Source organism: Polypterus senegalus, chromosome 10 (genome assembly GCF_016835505.1).
Source record: "Polypterus senegalus isolate Bchr_013 chromosome 10, ASM1683550v1, whole genome shotgun sequence".
Lineage (NCBI taxonomy): Eukaryota > Metazoa > Chordata > Cladistia > Polypteriformes > Polypteridae > Polypterus > Polypterus senegalus.
This window is the reverse complement of record NC_053163.1, coordinates 55822076-55845800: the sequence shown is the minus strand read 5'-3', so window position 1 is coordinate 55845800 and position 23725 is coordinate 55822076. Positions and strand designations below refer to the sequence as shown.

At 38.8% G+C, this 23725-nt stretch overlaps 1 protein-coding gene across 6 annotated transcripts in view; it reads right to left on the bottom strand.

The window, feature by feature from the left end:
• mid2 (midline 2) overlaps window positions 1-23725 on the bottom strand; it is an 846826-nt gene that overhangs the window by 5359 nt on the left and 817742 nt on the right. For all 6 annotated transcript variants that reach the window (XM_039765790.1, XM_039765792.1, XM_039765791.1 and 3 more), the window contains one exon: window positions 7006-7213. In XM_039765790.1, coding sequence (XP_039621724.1) covers window positions 7006-7213 — 208 coding nt within the window. The remainder of the gene's footprint in view (window positions 1-7005; window positions 7214-23725) is intronic.

Below are 23725 nucleotides of genomic sequence, written 5' to 3'. Positions count from 1 at the left end.
TATATTAATTGAGAGGTCATTTTCCCAGTGTCCTCTTGGATCTTTGAAAGGAAGGGATTGTAAAAGGATTTTATATATTGCAGAGATGGAGTCTAACTCCTTGAAATTGAGCAATAATTTTTCCAGCGTGGATGAGGGTGCAAGATGAGGAAAATCTGGAAGGTTCTGTTTAACAAAGTTCCTGATTTGAAGATAGTGAAAGAAATTTGTAGCTGGAATGTTAAATTTGGAACGTAATTGTTCATAGGATGCAAAGGCGTTGTCTATATAAAGGTCTCTAAGCAAGTTAATTCCAAATTTTTCCAGATATTAAAAACTGCATATGTTTGTGAGGGTTGAAAGAGGTGGTTCTTTTGCAGGGGTGCCACAGAAAGAAGCTTCTCCGTCTTAAAATGCTTTCTACATTGGTTCCAGATTCTAAGTGAGTGGAGCACAATTGGGTTATTAGTGTATTGCCGATAACGTGTGTTTATTGGAGCACAAAGCAAGGAATACAAAGAAGTACTGCAGGATTTTACTTCTATTGCGGTCCATGCCTGTGTATGTTCTTCTATTTGTGTCCAGGTTCTTATCGCCTGTATATTTGCCGCCCAGTAATAAAACTGGAAGTTAGGTAGAGCCATGCCGCCTTCTGCCCTGGCTGACGATTCTGCCTTAGTTTCCTGCAAGGCTCCATGGGAGATGGAGTTCTCCACAGCTCTGTTGGGATCTGGGGTGGCTGCCAGGGGGTGCTGCATGGGTCCCTGAGTCGGATTGGACAACTCTACAGCCCCGCCTAGAAGTTCAATCAGAAACAGGTGATCAAGCACCTGGAGCACTTCTGGGTAGGCTATAAAAAGGGCCAGCAACCACCACTCTGGAGCCAGAATCGGGAGGAAGAGGATGAGGTTGCCAGGGAGGAGTGGTGGTGCCAAACGGGAGTGTTATTATGTTTGCTTTAGTGCTTTTGGGACTGTGTTATTCCTGTGGTGATCACGGGGAAGACGTGCCCCACAGGTGAAGAAAAATAAAGTCTTCTTGTGTTTTTTACACTTGCATCAGTGTGAGTCCGTGCTGGGTCGGGCGCTATACAGTGGCCCAATTCACAGTGCATATGCCCCACAAATTGGGTGTGTGATGGAGGAGATAGAAGATTTCTGGATTGATTTGGATAAAGTGATGGACAGTGTACCCAAGGGACAGCAAGTGGTGATTGGAGCAAATTTCAGTGGACATGTTGGTGAACAAGGAGACGAGGAGGTAATGAGTAGGTATTGTGTCAAGGAGAAGAATGAAGAAGGTCAGATGATAGTGGATTTGGCAAAAAGGATGGGCATGGCTGTGGTAAATACATATTTTAAGAAGAAGGAAGAACATTTGGTGCCATACAAGAGTAGAGGAAGATGCACACAGCTAGACCATATCCTATGCAGAAAAGTCAATCTAACGGAGATTAAAGACTGCAAAGTGGTGGCAGGGGAAAGTGTTGTTAGACAGCATAGGATGATGGTCTGTAGGATGACGTTGGAGATCAAGAAGAGGAGGAGGGTGAGGGCAGAGCCATGGATCTAATGGTGGAAGTTAAAAAAGGAAGACTGAAAGGTTGAGTTTAGGAAGGAGGTGAGACAGGCACTGGGTGACAATGAAGAGTTACCAGACAGTTGGGCAACTACAGTAGAAGTGGTTAGGGTGACAGCAAGAAGGGTGCTTTGCGTGACATCTGGACAGAGGAAAGAGGAAAAGGAAACCTGGTGGTGGATTGGGGAAGTACAGAAGAGTATACAGAGGAAGAGGGTGATGAAGAAGAAGTGGGATAGTGAGAGAGATGCAGAAAGTAGACAAGACTACAAGGAGATAAGGCGCAAGGTGAAGAGAAAGGTGGTGAAGGCTAAAGAAAAGGCACATGATGAGTTGCATGAGAGGTTGGACACTAAGGAGAGAGAAAAGGACCGGTACTGATTGGCTAGACAGAGGGACTGAGCTGGGAAAGATGTGCAGCAGGTTAGGGTCATAACTACAGGGGGATAAAACTCATGAGCCACAGCATGAAGATGTGGGAGAGAGTACTGGAAGCTAGGATAAGAAGGGAGGAGATGATTAGTGAGCAGCAGTATGGTTTCAAGCCTAGAAAGAGCACAACAGATGTGACTTTTGCTCTGAGGGTGTTGATGGAGAAGGCCAGAAGAAGTTGCATTGTGTGTTTGTGGACCAGGAGAAATCAAATGACAGGGTGCCTTGTGAGAAATTGTGGTATTGTATGAGGAAGTCTGGAGTGGCAGAGAACTATGTAAGAGTTGTACAGGATATGTATGGGGATGTGTTACAGCGGTGAAAACTGCAGTAGAAGTGATGGATGCATTCAACGTGGAGGTGGGATTACATCAGGGATTGGCTCTGAGCCCTTTGTTATTTGCAATGGTGATGGACAGGTTGATAGCAGAGATTAGACAGGAGTCCCCGTGGACTATGATATTTACTGATGGCATTGTGATCTGTAGCGAGAGTAGGGAGGAGGTTGAGGAGACCCTGGAGAGGTGGAGAAATGCTATAGAGAGGAGAAGAATGAAGGTCAGTAGGATCAAGACAGAATACATGTGTGTAAATGAGAGGGAGGTCAGTGGAATGGTGAGGATGCTAGAAGTAGAGTTGGTGAAGGTGGATGAGTTTAAATACTTGGGATCAACAGTACAGAGTAACAGAGATTGTGGAAAAAAGGTGAAAAAGAGAGTTTAGGCAGGGTGGAATGGGTAAAGAATAGTGTCAGAAGTAATTTGTGACAGACGGATATCAGCAAGAGTGAAAGGGAAGGTCTACAGGATGGAAGTGAGACAAGCTTTGTTATATGTTGACGATGGTGGCACTGACCAAAAAAACAGGAGACAAAGCTGGAGGTGGCAGAGTTAAAGATGTTAAGATTTGCATTGGGTGTGACAAGGATGGATAGGATTAGAAATTAGTACATTAGAGGGTCAGTTCAAGTTGGACGGTTGGGAGACAAAGTCAGAGAGGCGAGATGGCATTGGTTTGGACATGTGCAGAGGAGAGATGCTGGGTATATTGGGAGAAGTATGTTATGGATAGAGCTGCCAGGCAAGAGGAAAAGAGGAAGGCCTATGAAAAGGTTTATGGATGTGGTAATAGAGGACATGCAGGTGATGGGGTGATAGAGCAAGATGCAGAAGACAGGAAGATATGGAAACAGATGATTCGCTGTAGCAACCCCTTACGGGAGCAGCTGAAAGAAGAATAAGTAGTTACATGCTACAGCCAGGCTATCTTCCACTGCCCACAGCTTCCTGCTCGTGTTAGCTGTAGCATAGACACATTAAATTTGTGAAAACTACTTTTCACTGATAATACCATAATGGTTTTCTGACTCAATGCTATTCCAACACAGTTTACATTGTACATAAATAATATGCTCATTCATTTTTTAAGTGCAAACAGGCTAAGTGAGACATTAAAATCTGCTGTAGTTCTCTTTTGATAAAAGGATTTTGCCTAGCAAATAAAAAAGAAATTAAGCAACAGTCCTCCACTGAATCTGACATTAGTTCTTCTGAGAAAAACAGACCTCGGTGCTGATAATTCTTTTCTAAATGCCAGCTCTCAGCTGATATCGAAGATAACAGGCACATTCATAAGGAGTCTTTCTTCCCAATGCCACTTGAATTATTTTAGAGTCTATTTTATTTGTGTCTTTGCTCATTATTTTATAACCCCTCATCTGTATTTTGTAGTCAAAGGTTACCACATACTGTGCGTTAAAATGCACCAAAAACGTCTGTGCCATTTTTCTTTGACGTACACAAATACCTGGTGTCTTTTTATCTTGACCATTCCTACACTTTGTCGCATACATTTGAATTACATTAAGTAAATTATTTGTCTTTTTCCATTTTTATAACTTCATCCTGTCATCCTTATCTCTCTCTTCAAAATTCACAGCTTTTTTGGCCTACTTATTACATTTTTTCTGAAGTGTCTACAATTTTAAACTTTGATAGATTATTGCTGTAATTATAAAGTAAGCTGGTGGTTTTGTTACATTTTAATATTTAACACTGAGCTTTGCGCTACATTCATAAATGTTCCTTGAACAGTACATCAACCAAAGCTATGCCTTCAGTTGAGAGATTGTTTTGAAGTTATTTAAGTAACAATCGGGAGTCTATAGTTCAGATTCCCTGGTTATCTGAAAACAATTATTAAGATCCAGGGCTTGAATCTATGGCCTCACAGGGAACAATGCCAAACCCGGAAAACTAAAAACCTAGCCCACCGAGTTAATTGAATGTTCTTTTAGCCCAGGAAGCACCTAAAGCTCCTCTTCAATCCATGCACAGCCCTTCTAACTGGTTAACTCTGTTATAGTGTTGGGTTTTTTAACTTCAGGTTGAGTTGTCTCACTCTAAAGTGCTTTATTTGAGATCCACTACCTCCTATCTCACACAAAATACATGTTTCACTATTTGGCAACATCAAACTGGCCAGTGGGGGTGAGAATATGTGCATAATTGTGCCCCGCAAAGGGATGGCACCCCATCCAGGGGTGCTTGCTGACAGGACATTCTCTGGGCCTCCATGACTCTGAATCAGCTGTTTTAAGAATCTTACGTAATGTAAATGTGTGCATGGCTCTGTTTCTGTGAACATTGTAGAAGCTTTACTCCTTAACCATGCAGTACTCTCATTTGCGCCCAACTGTTTGAAAAGACTCTAGTTTCTATACTGCCTTGGAGGGGAGACAGCATATTCAATGAGATAGACCAGGAAATGAGATGTGGTTGAATGTAGTGCACAAGGTTCGACAACCAGAATGTCAAGCTGGTCTTTTACCAAGCCCATAAGAAAATTCAAATGCGAACTAAAAAAATTTGCACTCAGAAAATCTATTGCCAAATAGAACTAAAACGAAGAAACACATATAAAGATTTTTTAAGGAGTTTTCTGCAATCTTAGATACAGACAAGATGTTAGTGGTGACCTTTTATCCTGTTGTACTGCACAAGTCACACAGTGCACATCTCCATTTTGTTACCCTGGTAATGCTACAACAAAACATTCAATATGAAGATGCCCAAAGAAGATATGGCACAGAAAATGGTGCAAAATTATTTTAATAATGTTAAATAAATTTCAAAAACAGAATCTCACAAAATTTGAATTTTGGCACAATTTCAGCACAACTTGCAGAAAAATATTTGTATCCAAATAAAGATTATAAACTGTACAGGATCATGACAGTTTTAAGATAACTTTAAATAGGTTAATATTAGATGCTTTCCCATCCCAGGGACTTTTTAGAAACTCAGAAATTTCTGTACCATTTGCAGTGCACGAACTTGGGTCACTTTGCAGCGCATTGAAGCAATAAGCCAGCTCCCTGGTCCACCTCACCATATACTATGTATCAAAGCAATAAGTTCTCCCACAAAGTTCAGAGGGGCGGGGGATAGTGGGGACTTTTGTGGTCCCGTGAACTCCCAAATGGACCTCACTTTGCATGTCACATATGTTGCATAATGGTTACAAGTGGGAACAGAACACACAAAAGCAGGCAGGGACCACAAGTGACCCGGGGCCTATAGTATACAGCAGGGGTCCTCAATAACAGTCCTGAAGAGCCGCGGTGGCTACAGGTGTTCATTCCAGCCAGTTTCCTAATTAGAAGTCAGTCCTTGCTGATAATGAAACTTGGAATGTAACTCCCCAGCTACCATGCTTCCTTTTAAACTCGTGCATTTACACCATGAAGTATCTGTATTAACAAATGTTTAGAAATAAATGAGCGGAGAATTGGAAGGACCACTAAGTTTGAATCTTCTCTTCCACAAAACACATACTGTAGATAAGATTCTCACTGTAGAAACTCTACAGTGCAATTAAAATGTCTCTTGGGTGAATGAAAACACTAATAAGCCAAACAGTTAAATACCAAGTTTCATTATCAGCAAGGACTTTCTCCTCATTATGAAACTAGTTGGATGTAAACTTGCAGCCATTGCGGCCCTCCAGGACCATGGACGAGGACCCCTGATTTCTAGGAACTCTTTGGTTCCTGAAAAGAAACTGTCTATTGTCTTTGACAAAGGGGTTCTTGACAACACCACAAACAGTTAACTAAATAATGAATGAATTCAACTGAAAGTACAATAATTATGGGATTATGTTAAAACATACATCTCAAATTTATGATAATTTTAATACAGCTTAACCACCATTAATTATTTCTGCAAAGATGCTTTTTAAAAGTTTATTTGAAATGAGTGGAAATCCAAAAAACATCAGCAGCATCACTGAAGGGAGTGTATACAACATGAACCTCACCAACATGGGGGAGGGGGGAATGTCTAATCTGTCATTTTGGAAATAAAGCAAGTGTAATGATAATTGTATAAGAGTCAGGGATACCTATCATCTTCTCACTTCAATATTTAAAGAACTTGGGCACAACATGTTACTAATTTTAAGTGAGTCAAGTGCTACCATAATTTTAATACAGAGGCGTGCATAATGTGTTTTAATTATGTATAACAGGCTCTTTCAAAAACTGTGTAGAATGTGACCCTGGGTCCCCAATTACACTGCTAACATAAATAGGGTAGTTCTCTGAACAATGTTAGTTGAATAGTTCTAATTTGTTTTTTTAAAAAGTTTCGTACAGGACATTGAGATGTAGTCAAAATGACAATAGATTAAATGGGAATTCTTTTATCAGTTTCAGGCATTGTATATTACATTAAGATTATTGGTTGAATTCATTTTAATTTTTATCAATCTGAGCTCATAAATAACTGCCATCCTTTCAGAAGCCTTCATACATATTCTAGGAACATGACAAAAAGTGTGATAATTGTATCCCACAGTTGGCCATTGTTTTAGCCAGTTGACTTTGGTTTTGAAGCAAACCATTCCCAAATCAATGCTCAACTTGGCTGATAGCTCGATAGGACCACTGTTTCCATTTAACAGGAAACAAATGATTTAGCTTCCCATTGAGTCTGTGAAATAAGCATTTCTTACCATGTGGAGGCTCCCAGCAAGACTTCCCAATAATGGCAGCCACTGTCAATAAATACATTCCCTGCTGCTCCGTAGGACCCAGTACTGCTAAACCTCTCCGGCGTGTGACTTTTTTTCAAAGAACTTTCGTCCTTCTCCATTGTTAAGCAGTCATTGGACAGACGTAGTTTCTTGTGGGCTGTTTTGGGATCAAGTTTAAATGGCTGGCCTAGAAGAAACAATCAGATAAATACATTAGATATGTGAATACAGTATAAGAACATCGCAAGTGTGAATCAGTTTTAAAGATCTACACAGATTGCTGGTTAAATTGAAAAGAAGTAGGGGTTGTTTATTTATTCTTTAGGCAAAATCAAAATCTGTCATAGCAGGAACACGTTAAGACATGAGAATAAATCAGAGGATGCAGAGGCTAACAAACATGAACATGAGAAAGCACACACAAAAGAGTAGAGTGGGTAAAGGAAAATGCTTATAATGTATTCAATAAGGAAATATTCAGGAAAAACCAGCCATAGATCTCCTTCTAAAAACCATGGCAGCAATCAAAGTTTCTTAAAAATCAACACCAAACACTCTTGCAAGAAACAAAAGGAATGTTTGGAATTGGCATAAACATTTTGTTTATTATGCTTTGTGAAAATATGTTTGAAATGTGTAATATTGCAACCTAATGTGAAATAGAAGCACTAGAAACGTAACAACTTCATCAGAAAATCATAAGGCTCAATAATTCTACATTTATTACATTTATTAAGTTTTTGTTAATATTTCTGGAGTTACTGTAATTACAACACTTGTTGGGGTAAGAAAAAAATAATACCAATCCTTAAAGCAGCAACATTCGAGTTTACATTTTTTTATGAATTTAAATTAATCATGGCTGAGGGGAAGACAATATTTAATACAGCTGGAAAGGAGTTTTTAATCTTAAAACTAGAAGTTTTTTATGAAATCTGAAATAAGTAAAATGGAAAGAAATTATTAATTTTTTTTGCAGCCCATACGCATTTTGATCATTTTGCAGCAAACGAACTGCAATAGGTATCAAACAAAATAAGCATAAATTTGTTGAGGAACCAGGTAAAGAAAAGTCATGTTACTGGCAAGGGTCTGCTATAAGCAAGACAGAAAATTCCTGTTACAAAAATTGAATACGTAACCAAAGCCTGCCATCAAAATTCTAACCAGTCTGTCTTTTCTTCAGTCCTTTATGTTCCAATTGCTCTAGCTCAGGTCTTTAGAGCTTGAGTAATTTTTATCCAAAATTAACACTTCACAGTCGATGTGGTGACGACATGTGCTGCATTGCCTCAGCCTGTGTGGCTAACAACAGGCATTGCTGTGGACGACAACATGAAATGAAGTGCATAAGGAAAATAAAACAAGAAATCAGGAGTGGTCTCCCCTAGACTTTCTCGAATACTCAGATATGGGGATGGATATTTGAGGAGTAAACCGCAAGAAATTGATTATATTTTATATTATGTACATTAAAGAACCATCAACAACAAATCAAATCAAATTAATATGTTGTACAATTATTATAAAAGTAAAGTTGAATAAATCTGACTCTGCTACTGCATGAATAAAAACGAAGCACTACTGGTTAGCAGAAATAGCTCAAAAGTTGATAGAAATCTATGTTTTGTACCTAATGCTTGTACGCAAAATTTGGTTGACCTAACTGAAAGCGTACTCAAGCCATTGTGTTTACATACACACACAGACAAAATTACAAAAATGTTTTTTTTGGACTCGGGGAGGTCTAAAATGTTGAGATACATCAAAATCTCAAAATCAAATTTTTGGATGATTACAATACTTTCCCTATGAGAAAGTAAATCAGACTCAGTGAGGTCTAAAATGTCGAGATTCATTAAAATCTCGAGGCTGAATTTCTGAAAGATTACAATACTCTCCCTAGACAAAGTAAAGTAAAAACACACTATTAAGATCCTGTTGACTGAGAAAAAAAGCCACAAAAAGCCACAATTGCAATGTGCTTTAAAAAACACTACACATGACTCGGTCCTCGATTTACTATTTAGAATTTGAATTAGATGACATTGATCAATTTATTAATAAGGATGAATGAAAGGAGGTATTAAGGAATCATAAAAGCAACAACTGCTTCTAGTAAAGAGTGTGATGAAGGATAGGACAAGGCTGAAAATAATTAGAAAACTGAAAAGAAAACATCAGCAGCAGGATTTGATGTTGTTTGAATGCAACTAACCAGAAAAAAAGAATGCGGGAAAAAGGAGAAAAATATTTAAAATACAGGGAGGCTACTTCCACAGTGTAAAAAGAAAAGAAAGTAAATTTCAGTTCAGTAGTTTAGGCTAAAAATGTGGTGTCTGAGTAAGAAACAGCATTAACAATTGTGGTGGAAACACACAATTTTTCTGTTAAAGTTCAGTACTGGAGATACTGAAGTTAAACTTCTTAAAGTAGCTTGATTTTCATTAATATTCAATACCTTTTATGGTTAACATTGGCCAATTTCATATTAACATTCCTTACTTTGGCTACCCATCTCCAGTGCCATATTGATAATTGCATTTTTGCTTGTTTGCTCTCTTGGTCTTTAAGGGGAGTTTTCATTGACTGATTATTGAGATAGAAGCATGTAAACAGCTTAGATTTTTTAACATAAATGATTAAAAAAATTGTGAAAAATAAATAAATAAAGTAAGTGCTTCTCAAAATTACTGTGGTATAGGAGGAGAACAGGCATCTCGACCAGGGAGGAGCATGGAATATTACCTAGATAGGTGGCCCAAGAGGAACGATGGGAGGGATTGGCTGGCTGGATGAAAAGATAATGGTGTACCCAGCCAGTATAAAACCAATGGACCAATGGAAGCCAGAACTTGGCAGCCCCGTAAGGGTCCCTTGAGATCGGTAGAGGGCAGTGTTGGGGGAGGACCACCCTACTTTGCCTATAGCTAGGAAGTGCTTCCTAGAGGAGACAGAATGATACCAGAAGCAATCTTGGGTCTGGCATTAAAGGAAGCCTGCTGCCACACATGGAGGAATCAGAGTTGGGAGGCAGTGAGCGACACACAGTGGAAGGGAGAAGGAGGAAGAATAATTGTGATTTAATATTTATTTGTGGCTTATTAACTGGAGACATGATTGTGGAACATGCTTTGGTGGAATAAAAATCCTTTATTTTTATACATTCAACATCTGGTGAGTTACTGTGTCTGTGGTTTGGGGCTCCATGACACCCCCATGTAGTCACAGTGGACAAAAACTTTGCAACTGTTCAACATTTCAAAAAAAAGTGTGCTGTCTTCCAGCATCATGCAAGTAATATCTGGCAGCAAAGGAATGGTGCTGTGTTTTCACCTTGATCCTGCTCAGAAATGGCTCTACATGAAGGCTTGATGGATGTGGTGTACTTTGCTCTTCTTATAATGCTTTTAACAAGTGTGGCTTCCCCTAGATCGGATCTGCATCAAGGCCCCCAACACAGACACTAGCTGATGATGAATCTCAAGGGTTCCTGCGGTGAAACAAGTCAGGAGGGGTGCTGGCTCTTTTAATTGTTAATCTCTTAAGTGGTTTTATTGACCACGACACAGCCCGTATTAGCTCAGGCTGCTGCAGGGCACACACATGTGAGTGTGCACTAAACTTAGGTGACTGCTGCTCGGTCGACAGCAGTGCAGCACTCAGGAGGCACCAGCTGAGCACTAAGTTGGAATCAAAACGGAGGGAAGTTAGTGAAGAGTAGAGAGCTGATGTGGAAGAAAAGAAAATAGTCAGTGGTTTGGAGAGGTAAACAAAAGGTGGACAATTTGGGCAACATCTGTCACAGTGATTAGTTTGAGATAGCAGGACTGAGGCCTGGGTGAGAGCTCCACGAGTTGGACACTACACTCTTGTCAGCTGCATAGCTGAAAGGTGAAGCAGGCAAGAGGAAGAGAAGCCACAGTAGCTGGATGAAGGAGTGAAGTTTTGACGCAGCAGCATTAGGAGATGGGCAGGGTGACCTGAGAATTATGGTTAGAGAATCCATTCCCGGGAATTCGGGAATGGATTCCCTAGTTGTGGTATCTAAAATAGGAGACAGCTCTCGTTTGTGGTGACCACTAGAAGCGGCAGACTGGGATGCGGTGGGCTGTGTCAGGTGGGACTCCCAATGTCCTGATGAGGACACTGAAAGAATTAAAGGAGGCATGGAGTTGGTTTTACCTCTCCACTTCGGATTTTAACATATTTATTGTAATTTTCTGATCATTTTGCACTCTAAAATACAATGATTTCTTTTAAGGCATGATTTTATAAATTTCATTATTTATTGTTTACTTTTTGTTTGCAGTTTTATGAACACTTTAATTCTATGTATATAATAACTATGGTTATTCTTTTCACAAGAAAGTTCTGCTTCGTTATTCTGTTGCTTTGGTCCATCCTCATTTCATGACTATCGATGCCCTGGAAAAACGAAAATAATCACAGCTGCAAGTCCAGGGCACCACAGCTCCTTCCAATATCATTAAAACAAGCATGCTTCAATGCCATTTATCCATCAGCCAGGAAGAAATCATTACAATAATATTGAACAATTCACATTAAACCTCATATAAAATCCCAACTACACGGATCAGATCTTAAATAAAAATTAACCACAGTTCTGATCCACCTCTATGATTAAAGCCATAGAAACCTGCTACTGTCCTCCAGCATGGATCCCCCGGTGACCTGACAGAGCGTCTGCAAAGAAGACTGGGAAAAAAATCACAGTGTCTGGATGTGCAGAGACCTGTGGACACCGACTCAAGGCTGTCATGGTTGCCAAAGGAGCAGCTACTAAATGTTGACATGAAGAGGGTGAACACTGATATGACTAATTATTTGGGATTTCAGTACGTGCAATTGATTTAAAGCACTTTGCAGAGATCTATTTTCACTTTGATATTAGAGTCTTTCTGTTGATCAGTGGGAGAAAAAAAAAAAACAAAAAACAAAACAAAGACCAACAAAATTTCCAAAGGGGCAAATACTTTTTATATGGAAGAAAACATAAAGATGGGGAAATGGGAGAAAAATATAAACTTTACTAAATGTGGACATTAACTACTGCCTCATCCGACCATGCACACATTTAATTTGTATATAGTTGCCCTCAAATTATAAACTCAAAGTTCTATTCACACTTAGAAATGTCAACTATGTAAAACAAACACATAGTCTCATGGCATATGTACTTAGAAATTTACATACACTAAATGACAAAGTATGAATATGTTAATATCAGGCCAGTTACACAATTTGGGATCTAAGAGATGGGTAAACTCTGACATGCACTGACACAGATGACATTCATGCTGTAATGGCTTCAGCGTTAAGCTTGAGAGTTCTACGGACTCTTCAGAAACAACTAACTCCTGTGACAACAAGTGACCCTTAGCTTCAGCTAAGAGTGCAGCAGTTCACAGTACTTCACACTGGGACTCAGACGGGTTTAGACTTTAATTTAGACCCTCAGACTGCTCTCAGTGTGAGTCACATTGATGCCCCAGTTCTTTTTGTCTACTGGCTGCATGTTTCTTGAGAAGGATACGAGAAACACTGAAAATGTATCGCTGGAAGCCAATTACATTAATACAGCTTTTCTTTGTGTAAGGCTTTGAACTGCTTATCGCTCCTAGTACAGCAATTTTCAAATACACAAGCTCTTTTAAGGCTTTCCAAGACTTCTTTAGAGACCTAACCACTTTTACATAACAAGCCAATCTAAATTCAATAACATGTGACAGACTAGGATAAACTGACAATATATGCTTTATTAAGGTTTTCATTACTAGAGTTGTGAAAAATAAAAGGCAAAAACCAAAGCTAGCTGATTTTCTCCTCTGCATCCTAGTGGAATGACATATGTTGGATTTATATATTTCTGTTAAGTAAAAACAAAAGGCTTTATTTTTGTGCGTATTCAACATTTACTGACTTATTATTCCATTATATTATACTTTATTTTTAGAAAGAATTCCAGAGTAAAGAATGCTGCTTGACAGCTTGAGAAACTGCACATTTAAATTTTTAATTTTACATTAGAAGAAACATGAAAGAAAGAATGAAGACTTTGTAAGTTTATCTGACTCAAGTGCACACATTGTAATCCAGATAGAATGAACCTGGAAATATCTGATTCCATTAAAGTTGCAGCAGAAAAAGTTCTAATCAGAGGTGGATGATCCATAAATCCTCAACAGAATCAACACCAGTCACCTCTGGTTTGTTTTCACTCTCCAGCAGGGTGATTACATTACACTTTAAAATGTGTCTTATTAGTATTTTTAGACATCTACTTTTGTAAAATTTATGAACGGTGGCATGTGATACCCCGTGTAGTGGGAATTAGGATCACCAGCCTACACTCTAGGTGTCTAGTATGTGAGATCAAGCGTGACCAGGATGATGGTGTAAGATAGGGAGACACGGACACAAAAAGGGTTGGGTTTTTTGAAAAATAAAGTGAGGTTTTATTTACAGGTGCACTTAAAGAAAACAAAAATAATGTCCTGCTTAATTTATATACTGATACACAGTCCAATACCGTAAAGGACATACAAAAACAGTAATCAAATGGAGCCCAAAAATGACTATATACAGTATTTACAGTGCTGCCTAAAAAGTCCCAAATGGAAAAGTAAAATACACACAAACTAGTGAAAACCATATATACACAAACCAAAACGAAGCTGTCTTCCTCCACAGTGCTCCAAGTCAGAAAGCTGCTCCTTCAAACAGTGTATACAGGTTTCACCAAAACAAAAATACAAAGTGTAAATACAAAAATAAACAGTGCACCAATAACCACAACCCTATATATATATATATATATATACTGTATATATATATATATATATATATATATATACTGTATATATATATATATATATATATATATATATATATATATATATATATATATATATATATATATATATATATATATATATAGATGAAGAAAAATATTTACAAATAGCAAGGCACAAGCTGTAATGCTTGGTAAATTCCAAAACGCTGTTCTACCAAGTACCTTTCTCTAAGACGATCTAGTCAGAAGACCCCCCTCTAGAGGCTGTGACTCCTTTTTGTACTCGGCGCCTCTGCGCCGACCAATTAAACTGTTCAACGTCATCCCTTTGCGGGCACTCGATGACGAGAACACGACTGTGAAAGGTGGCGTCTACTGTCCAACACAATTACTATAAAACTTCGAGCAGCCGGTGCACGCACGCATAGCTATGCCGGCTTTTGAGACGCTAACTGTGCTTCTCCAAAAAGTGAAAGTAAGCATTTTTTAATTTATTCCTCCTTCCCTGAGCTACAGCTCAGACAACTACAAACACGGGATCCCTTTTCTAAACCATGGTAAACAAATACTATGACGCTTCACACTTTCTTTTACTCCTTTAGTGTTAATGAGGTCGCGGGTGGAGGACCGGTCAATGGCAAGGCTGTCTCTCCAGTCTACACGAGACCCACCGCGACACTCTCTAAAAGGCGCTAATATGGTCAGTGAAGACGTCAGTCTGCATTATATAAAAAGGAAAAAGGCAAGTTTCCTTTCTTTATACTTTTTTAACCTCTTTTTCTCAAACAAATGTCCCTCCCAACACCATGCAGAGGACACTTAACTAACTTTGTTTAATTACTGGTAATGCCAGTAAGGCACATTGCCACATGGCACACCATCTGCTGAGGGTCAAACTTTACTTCATAAGAAAGTGTAAATTCAGAGTTGCCATTAAGTGTCCACCAAACAAAGACGGTATAATTTTTGGAGAACAATGAAAACAGAAACGCTAAAGAACACACCCTCATCTGGCAGGGTTATCATCATAAAGGAATTCAACTTTTTTGGTCTTCATTAATGCTATTGAGAATTCTGAAGACATAGTTTAGATCCATAGAGAAGTATAGTAATCAGAAACAAACTACTCAGCCATAGAGCTGAAGCAGTAAACTGAACAGTGTTAAAAACTGACTTTATTGGGTACTGGGACAGCGTAGCTATTAGCTCACCAAATAAGAGTGACACACAACATGACTTAATCTTGTTTCCTGAACCTCCTACAGTCAGGATCAAAATGAAATTTCTTATTATTTTATGTTTTGACATGCTCTTTTCAGAGACATTTTGCTTGTTGCTATGTTGCTGTATATCATGATATTTATAAGGCTGAGACCTTCACATCCAAAAGTGTCTTATGTAAACGAGCGATTCAGTGCAAAATGCTAAATTACTCGACTTAAAAGTTTAGCTTGTTTTATTGTCAAACGATTGCTTTCCGCTTTTGGTTTTGGTCACTGATTTTGCTTTTGGTAACTTCTATGTTTGCCTGTTTTGTTATTTTTTATTTTGCCTTAAAAAAATGTCTTTTTACATTTGATTCAAAACCTTTCTAAGCTGATCCCTTCACCGTGTGAAGTGTTCATAATAGATATAACATTTATTCAACACCATGTAGAACTATCACGGCACTGGGCAGTGGTGACCTGCTGCATGTTGGTCTAGCATGCAAATAAGAATCTCCCTGCACTCTGTGTACATGACAATATGACTATAAAAATAATCACATGAAAATGTTCATCATACATATAAATTATGTTTTTTATTTACGTAATTGCTGGTTATGTTTTGCATTTTTTACCTCATTATCCTGAGCTCTGATCATTTTGCACATTAAGTTTCTTGGGTTGCAGAATCCATTTCTGACGTTCATTTTTGATCTGATGTTTTAAAATGGCTGAAATTAATTCCTGTCCTACTGATAGCATTTTTTTTGTGGGTGAATTTTGAGTTGTGTTTTTAATTGCATTACTATGAGAAAAACAACCAGAGGCCTATAATGTGTGACATTAGAAAGACAGATAGAACTGTATTTGGCCCCAGGGGGAAATCTGGCATTTTACAGAAACTCTTTAAATATGTAAAAACAGCTAGGTAGATAAAATAATAAATAAATAAATACACACACACACTTTGGTCTGAGCACACACTGGAATTACTATAAAGCAAGGAAAAAATGAAAAGAAAGACACGTTCAGACATGGCAGTCCCAGTTCCGTTATGCTGGTGTATTGCTGTTGGTATAAAAGAGCCCCAGTAATTTCTTGACATATTTCTGCTGAATAATTCATTAGATCAAAGTCCTTAGTGTTTGTGCATCAGAGAGAGAATGTATAGCAATGTTCATAAAGGCACTCAGTTTTGTAATAGTTCTCTCCTTTGCTACGACCTCCAGAAGTCCAGAGTGTGTCCCATAATTGAGCTTGCCCTTTTAATTAGCTTGTTGATTTGGCGGGCCTCTCTTGGTTTGATGTTACCAGCCCAGCACACCACAGTGTAAAAAAAAATCACACTGGCCATCAGAGAGTTATAGAAGATTACCACACAAAAGTATAAAGGTCAGAAGAGTGCATAACCTGGCTATCCAAGATTATGGATTCCACAAAGATTTTTTGTGTGTTTTTCAAAGTTTAGAACTCCCTGTTAAGAAACTTCCCTTTGTTCTTCCAACCATGTTTCTGGCTCAGTGTTTTGACTTCAGTATTTGATTTAATTGACTTTTGGGTTACAACTTTGGCCTGTTTATTCAGCAAAATTTAACCTTCTCGTCCTTTACTATTCAAAATGGCACTTCTGCCTTTCTTGGCAGGACATGAATGATCATAATTATTAATGAATAATTAAAAGATTAATTAAGTAGTTAATTATGATTAATTAAATATGTCACCTAATTATTGTAAAATTAAATAGCACTACTGAACTATTTATTTTGATTATTCATATCCAGTTGCTTACTTCTTCATCCGTCTAGACCAGGGGTCTCCAAACACCAGTCCTGGAGTGCTACTGTGGCTGCAGGTTTTCATTCTAACATTCTAATTTGTTATGGAGGGACACAATTTTGCTGCTAATTACCTTTATTTTAATTGACTTGCTATTCAAGACTCTGTAATGGTGCAAGTTGGCTCCATGTTTCCTATGCTGTTCAGCAGCCTCTGAACTCAACACCATCGCTAGCCATAACCAAGATGAGCTGAGCAAATGAGGACACACACATGCTGTATAGGGTAGGTGCAGTATAGGGGTAGTGATTGGTGCTTTTATTATAATCCATCAAACAAACACTATTCCGTAGTGCAGTGATCTATCCATAATAAAGAGATAATCCAATAAAAACAGTGACAATCGTGGAGGTTAAAAATTCCAAATAAATAATCCATAAAAATAACCCTAAAATCCTAAAACAGTGATCAGTTGTAAAATCTCAGTCCTGAGTGCATCTTTTTAAAGTCACCTCTGCTTACCCCGGCAGTGACTCACAGCAGAGGAGACGCCCAAGCGACAGGCACAGCCAAACTTAATTTCCAGGCCCGGGTCTCTTTGCTGTCCGTGGCTCTCAATCCAAGCATCACCACACTCTAACCACCTCCTGCTTCCTCTTCCTGGATTTACGTGGGAGCGAGCTCTGGGTCACTCAGGCTACACAAAACCACTCAACTGGAGTGGCCCTCTTCAGGCCCTGAGTGTTGGCCTCAAGCTTCTCCAAGGGGCTCTCCTCCCAGTTGCCTGCCACTTCCACAGCCTGGCATCTCCTGGCCACATCCATCCATCCCTTTTTCTCTGTTCTTTTCCTGTCCGTCCTCCCTTTCGTATTTTATCATGACCTAACTAATTGGGAGCAGGCGCGACATGTTGTTTCCTCCGAGGCAATAATTAGGCACCTGACTGACGCTTGCATTCACATGTACATGCGCAATCAGCCAGGAACCCCAACCATCTCTGGAGCAAAGTGTACTTGCTCGTTTGCACCCATGCCCAATTGCATCCTGTTATTTAACATATGCCCAACGCCAAGGGCCATTTATCACAGACTGACATGCCTTAATTGTTTTTTTCCCCATTATTTAGCAGCCAAACAATAAAGAGATGCAAAATGAGCTAGCACATAACTAGCTAATCTGTGTCCATCATATGATATCTAATCAAGAAAGGTGAAGGTCGCAGTAATATCAATTAGTTCCACAAAACACCTTGATGGTACTCTTGGGGCTTGTTTATACTACACGCTGAGAATGCGTACGCGCCCGCATCATGGCTGCCACGCGTTTCCAGCATTTATTTGATGCGTCCTCTGAGCAGGTCCTCAGAAATTAATGCGACGCATGCACGAGTTGCAGTACCAGCAAAAAGTCGGCAGGGTGCAGTGTGCTAAAAGTTGGAATGTGACATCAGAGTCTCTGGTTACTATCTACATGTGACAGAAAGCCGCTTTGCGGATCCTACGAGATCGGTGTGCGTGCTTCGATGTTTGATGAATGGTTCGATGTGGTGAAGCAAAAAGCTGACATACAGATGCATTCATGGTGCTTTTATATTCAAGCATCGCATATTCCTGATCGTAATGACACAATACATTTTAAAAGTCTCAGAAACCATCTTTTGTGCCGTCTTTTTTTCTAGGGTTTCCTTTGGTACTGACAGCAGCGGCAAATAGCAATGGATCACCACACAGAACACATTAAATGTATGATATTCCAACTCTCTGCACATTTAGAATCCTTAGATTTATACTTGATATCACTTTCATGATGAAATGTATTAAAGTATGTATGTTACATTTTACAGATAAATTGGTAATTTCGTTTAAATAATGAATACTGTTAATAATTACACACATGGGGGTGACACGGTTGCGGAGTGTTAGCTCTGCTGCCTTGCAGGGAGTCACATCGCTGATATTCCCTGCCTAGAGTTTACTTGTTTTCCTGCTGGGTTTCCACAGTGTGCTCCGGTTTCCTTCCAAAGATATGCAGATTTGGTTACACTAAAATGACGCTAGTGTATGTGAGTGCTTGCATTCACCATGTGATAAGCTGATGCCTTGTCCAGGGATTGTTTCTGCCTCGTGCCCAATGCTAGCTGAAATGGACAAATCCCTGGACTGATGGATTTAATCATTAAACATCCTTTTCAGAGATATTGCGGTAAGGTGTCATCGGAATTTAATGTATGTTCCAGGCAATTCACAACACAGCGAAGCCAAACCTGTTCTAACCGTGATAATATCTCGCACTGACACCTGGTGGATTCCTCCAGATTTACGTAAAGTATGTGTGCAAGTATAAACAGTATAATGCTTGCGTAGCAGGAGCGACCACTGCAGCATGCTCGCATGAAGTATAAACCCGGCCTTAGAAAAAAGAAAATCAACAGTTTTATAAATGTCTGCTGTGGCAAAATGAGAGCACCAGCAAGCCATGGAATTTAAATAATGAGTTTCAATAACAATAAGAATCAGCTTCTAATTAAGAAATCAGTTGGAGTGAAATTGGTTGGCATCTAAGGACCTGACTTATCTGGTAATCTTTTGGCTCACTTCACATCTCATTTCTGTTTGGGTGCCATTTCAGGAAAAAAGCAATTCAGAGGATGAAATCTTAAAAAATAGTCGATTAAAACGATGGGGAAATAGTTAGCAGCACAAATTGGTCACTAATTAAAAAAAGGATTACAATTAAGACCTGCAGCCTCAGTAGTTTTCCAGGACTGGAGTTAGAGACCCCCGGGTCTAGGCTGTAAGCTACAAAACATTTTTAGTGCTGCTTTTATGGCGTTCAAACCAGGAAAATTATGGAGGAAGGAAGAGCTGAGATTATTTAGACAGAGGAAATCTCTAATTATTGAAAATGATTAAGCAGACAAGTGCTCTTTAAAATGTTAATACTGAGGAAGAGGTTGTTGGTACTTTAAGACTAATTGAGCATCATGTACAGTGGGATGCAAAAGTTTGGGCAACCTTGTTAATAGTCATTATTTTCCTGTATAAATTGTTGGTTGTTACGATAAAAAATGTCAGTTAAATATATCATATAGGAGACACACACAGTGATATTTGAGAAGTGAAATGAAGTTTATTACATTTACAGAAAGTGTGCAATAATTGTTCAAACAAAATCAGGCAGGTGCATAAATTTGGGCACCACAAAAAAGAAATGAAATCAATATTTAGTAGATCCGCCTTTTGCAGAAATTACAGCCTCTAAATGCTTCCTGTAGGTTCCAATGAGAGTCTGGATTGTGGTTGAAGGTATTTTGGACCATTCCTCTTTACAAAACATCTATAGTTCATTCAGGTTTGATGGCTTCCGAGCATGGACAGCTCTCTTTAACTCACACCACAGATTTTCAATTATATTCAGGTCTGGGGACTGAGATGGCCATTCCAGAACGTTGTACTTGTTCCTCTGCATGAATGCCTTAGTGGATTTTGAGCAGTGTGTCTTGTTGAAAGATCCAGCCCCGGCGCAGCTTCAGCTTTGTCACTGATTCCTGGACATTGGTCTCCAGAATCTGCTGATACTGAGTGGAATCCATGCGTCCCTCAACTTTGACAAGATTCCCAGTCCCTGCACTGGCCACACAGCCCCACAGCATGATGGAACCACCACCATATTTTACTGTAGGTAGCAGGTGTTTTCTTGGAATGCTGTGTTCTTTTTCCTCCATGCATAACGCCCTTATGCCCAAATAACTCAATTTTAGTTTCATCAGTCCACAGCACCTTATTCCAAAATGAAGCTGGCTTGTCCAAATGTGCTTGAGCATACCTCAAGCGGCTCTGTTTGTGCTGTGGGAGAGAAAAGGCTTCCTCTGCATCACTCTCGCATACAGCATCTCCTTGTGTAAAGTCGAATGGTTGAGCGATGCACAGTGACTCCATCTGCTGCAAGATGATGTTGTAGGTCTTTGGTGCTGGTCTGTGGGTTGACTCTGACTGTTCTCACCATTCGTCGCTTCTGTTTATACAAATCTTTCTTGATCTGCCACTTCGAGCCTTAACTTGAACTGAGCCTGTGGTCTTCCATTTCCTCAATATGTTCCTAACTGTGGAAACAGACAGCTTAAATCTCTGGGACAGCTTTCTGTATCCTTCCCTAAACCATGATGGTGAACAATCTTTGTCTTCAGGTCATTTGAGAGTTGTTTTGTGACCCCCATGTTGCTACTCTTCAGAGAAAATTAAAGGAGGAGGGATACTTACAACTGACCCCCTTAAATACTCTTTCTAATTATAGGATTCATCTGTGTATGTAGGTCAGGGGTGACTGAGCTTACCAAGCCAATTTAAGTTCCAATAATTAGTTCTAAAAGTTTTGGAATCAATAAAATGACAACGGTGCCCAAATTTATGCACTTGCCTGATTTTGTTTGAACAATTATTGCACACTTTCTGTAAATCCAATAAACTTCATTTCACTTCTCAAATATCACTGTGTGTGTCTCCTATATGATATATTTAACTGACATTTTTTATCGTAACAACCAACGATTTATACAGGAAAATAATGACTATTAACAAGGTTGCCCAAACTTTTGCATCCCACTGTATGTCCATAAAGAAATCACAAAGATATGCATCTGCCTGTTGTTGCTTGGGTCTAAAAATGTGATCAAGCGGTGGTCTTGCTTTACCTCACCCATTGGCCTTAACTGACAGGTGACAGAGCCAATATAAAAAGAACAGTCTGAAATAAATAGTGTTTGCAATTAAGGAGTTAATCATAATGGTGCTACTTGGGAAAAGTCCAATTGTTAAAATAAATTCATTCATTTTGAAAAGAAACCTGCCATAATTACTGTTAACATAACTTTATTGCTTAAATAACATAAATTGTGCTGCATGTTGATTAGCACATAGAGTAAGAATATTCACTAGACTGTTCACGTCAAAATTTTGACTCAGTAAACCTACCCATGCTATGCAAAAACAGTTCCATTTTCCTCTGCACGTTTTTAACTTGAAACCAACAATGCTATGGAACACCATATGATTCTACAAAATGGACAGTTTTGTGCTGAACTGTAGCTGCAGCAGCAACTATACAGTCATTTTGTATGGACTGTGACATGTCAGAATTTCTGAAGACAAGGATAATGACAAACTGAGAACCCAACATATGATCAGACTTTACAAATGCTTCAGTAAATTCTGTTAAGTTAATTCCTGCTGTCACCTGGAAGCACCTTTGAGCTCCCCCTTCTCTTCTTTCTCACAATTTCTCTTTTGAAGGCTTGTACCCTCATCAATAACATGTTATGCTCTCACCCTACCAGGTATGTCCAGTTCGGCACACAAACATAAAGAAGGGGTTCTTAACCATTTTAGGACAGTGACCCTCTTTTGATTTTAAGAAATCTCATAACCCACCCATCTTTTTTTTCCCGAAAACTCTGTTTAAAGCTGAAGTGCATTAAAAAAAAATCCTCCTGTTTTACCGTCAATTTTAAAATAAATTCAGCTTCTTAGCTGTGTATTTATTACAGCAAAACTCTCACAACCCCGTGCCACACCTTGTAATTACAATTAAACCCCCAAGTTAAATACCCTTTTGAACTTTGTTTTCTGTTATACGCCCTATTAAAATTCACAAAACCTACAAAACCAACAAGACATGTCATAGCACTAGCAAGCTAGTCGGTCTTGGATGTGCTCATGTTCCTCGAGCACTTGTCCAAAACATTTATCTACCTTCCTGTTTCCTTTTAAGCCTCTCTCTTTTCAAAACTGAAAATAAGGGTATTTCTCCAAATACCTCTCCACACATTTGTGCTTTCTGCTGTGTCATACCACGCCAGCTACTGCTCCCAACTAAAAGCTAAAATAATGACACTCGGCTATATGCTGTTTATCATTTTAGCCAAATAATATTTCTTCTACTGCATCAGTAATTTGCTGCGTTATTGATGTGAAACAGTACATGAATGATAATGATGAATGTTTAAACACAGAAAGAAGTTCCTCTAGTGGGCGGTCACTCTGTCAATAATAATAACTCAGAATGGCTACATTTTAGCTTAGCTGAATCTATCTAAAGTTAAGATATTATCTTCTCATTTATGTAACCTTCAGTCATCATAATTTTATGCTTTCCAAAATCTACTTCCTCTAGATTACAAATATTGCATAATGAAGGTTATTTCTTAGGCTGCAGAATCTTTGTTTAACTTTGTTATTCATTCATCTCAAGACAAAGGGACTTTTGTAATGCTTTATAGACAGGCTTTGCAATACTAGTCAGAACTAAAAATTATGAAAATATAAAATCAGTTCCAAAAGCATTTAACTGGATTCCAAACAGGTTATGTCATAAGTGGTGTATCTCCTCTTACCTTACAGAACTTCTTAGTGCCTATTATCATATTTAGGAGTAACAGACATGACGAAAAGGAGGTTAAGGCCTCTGAATACACCATAAAAGAAGCTCAGGACCTTTGTTGGCCAACCCAGGTGAGGCTCACCTAGTTCAGCTAATTGCTAACTGCTAACTATTAATAGTAGGTTTCAGCCATATTAGGCTCAAATTGAAGAAATTGGATTAAAGTTTAAAAATAAATTCAAATGTTCCAAAATGCTTCACAACAGGGTTAAACTGGAAAAATCTCTGGATATTGACTCAAAAGGCACCACAAATCGTTTAAAAATAAAAAAGATGTATTTATTTCACAAAAAGGAAAAACAAAACTTTGCTCAACCGGGCAAAAAGAAGTTGCCTTCAAGGTAACCCCAAGACAAACAATTCCCAATAGACAATCCAAATACGTTGTACACGAGATCCAAAACCAAAGAAGAAAGTAAGCAAGAACCAGAATATCCAAACAAAAGAAACACAAAACTTACAAATG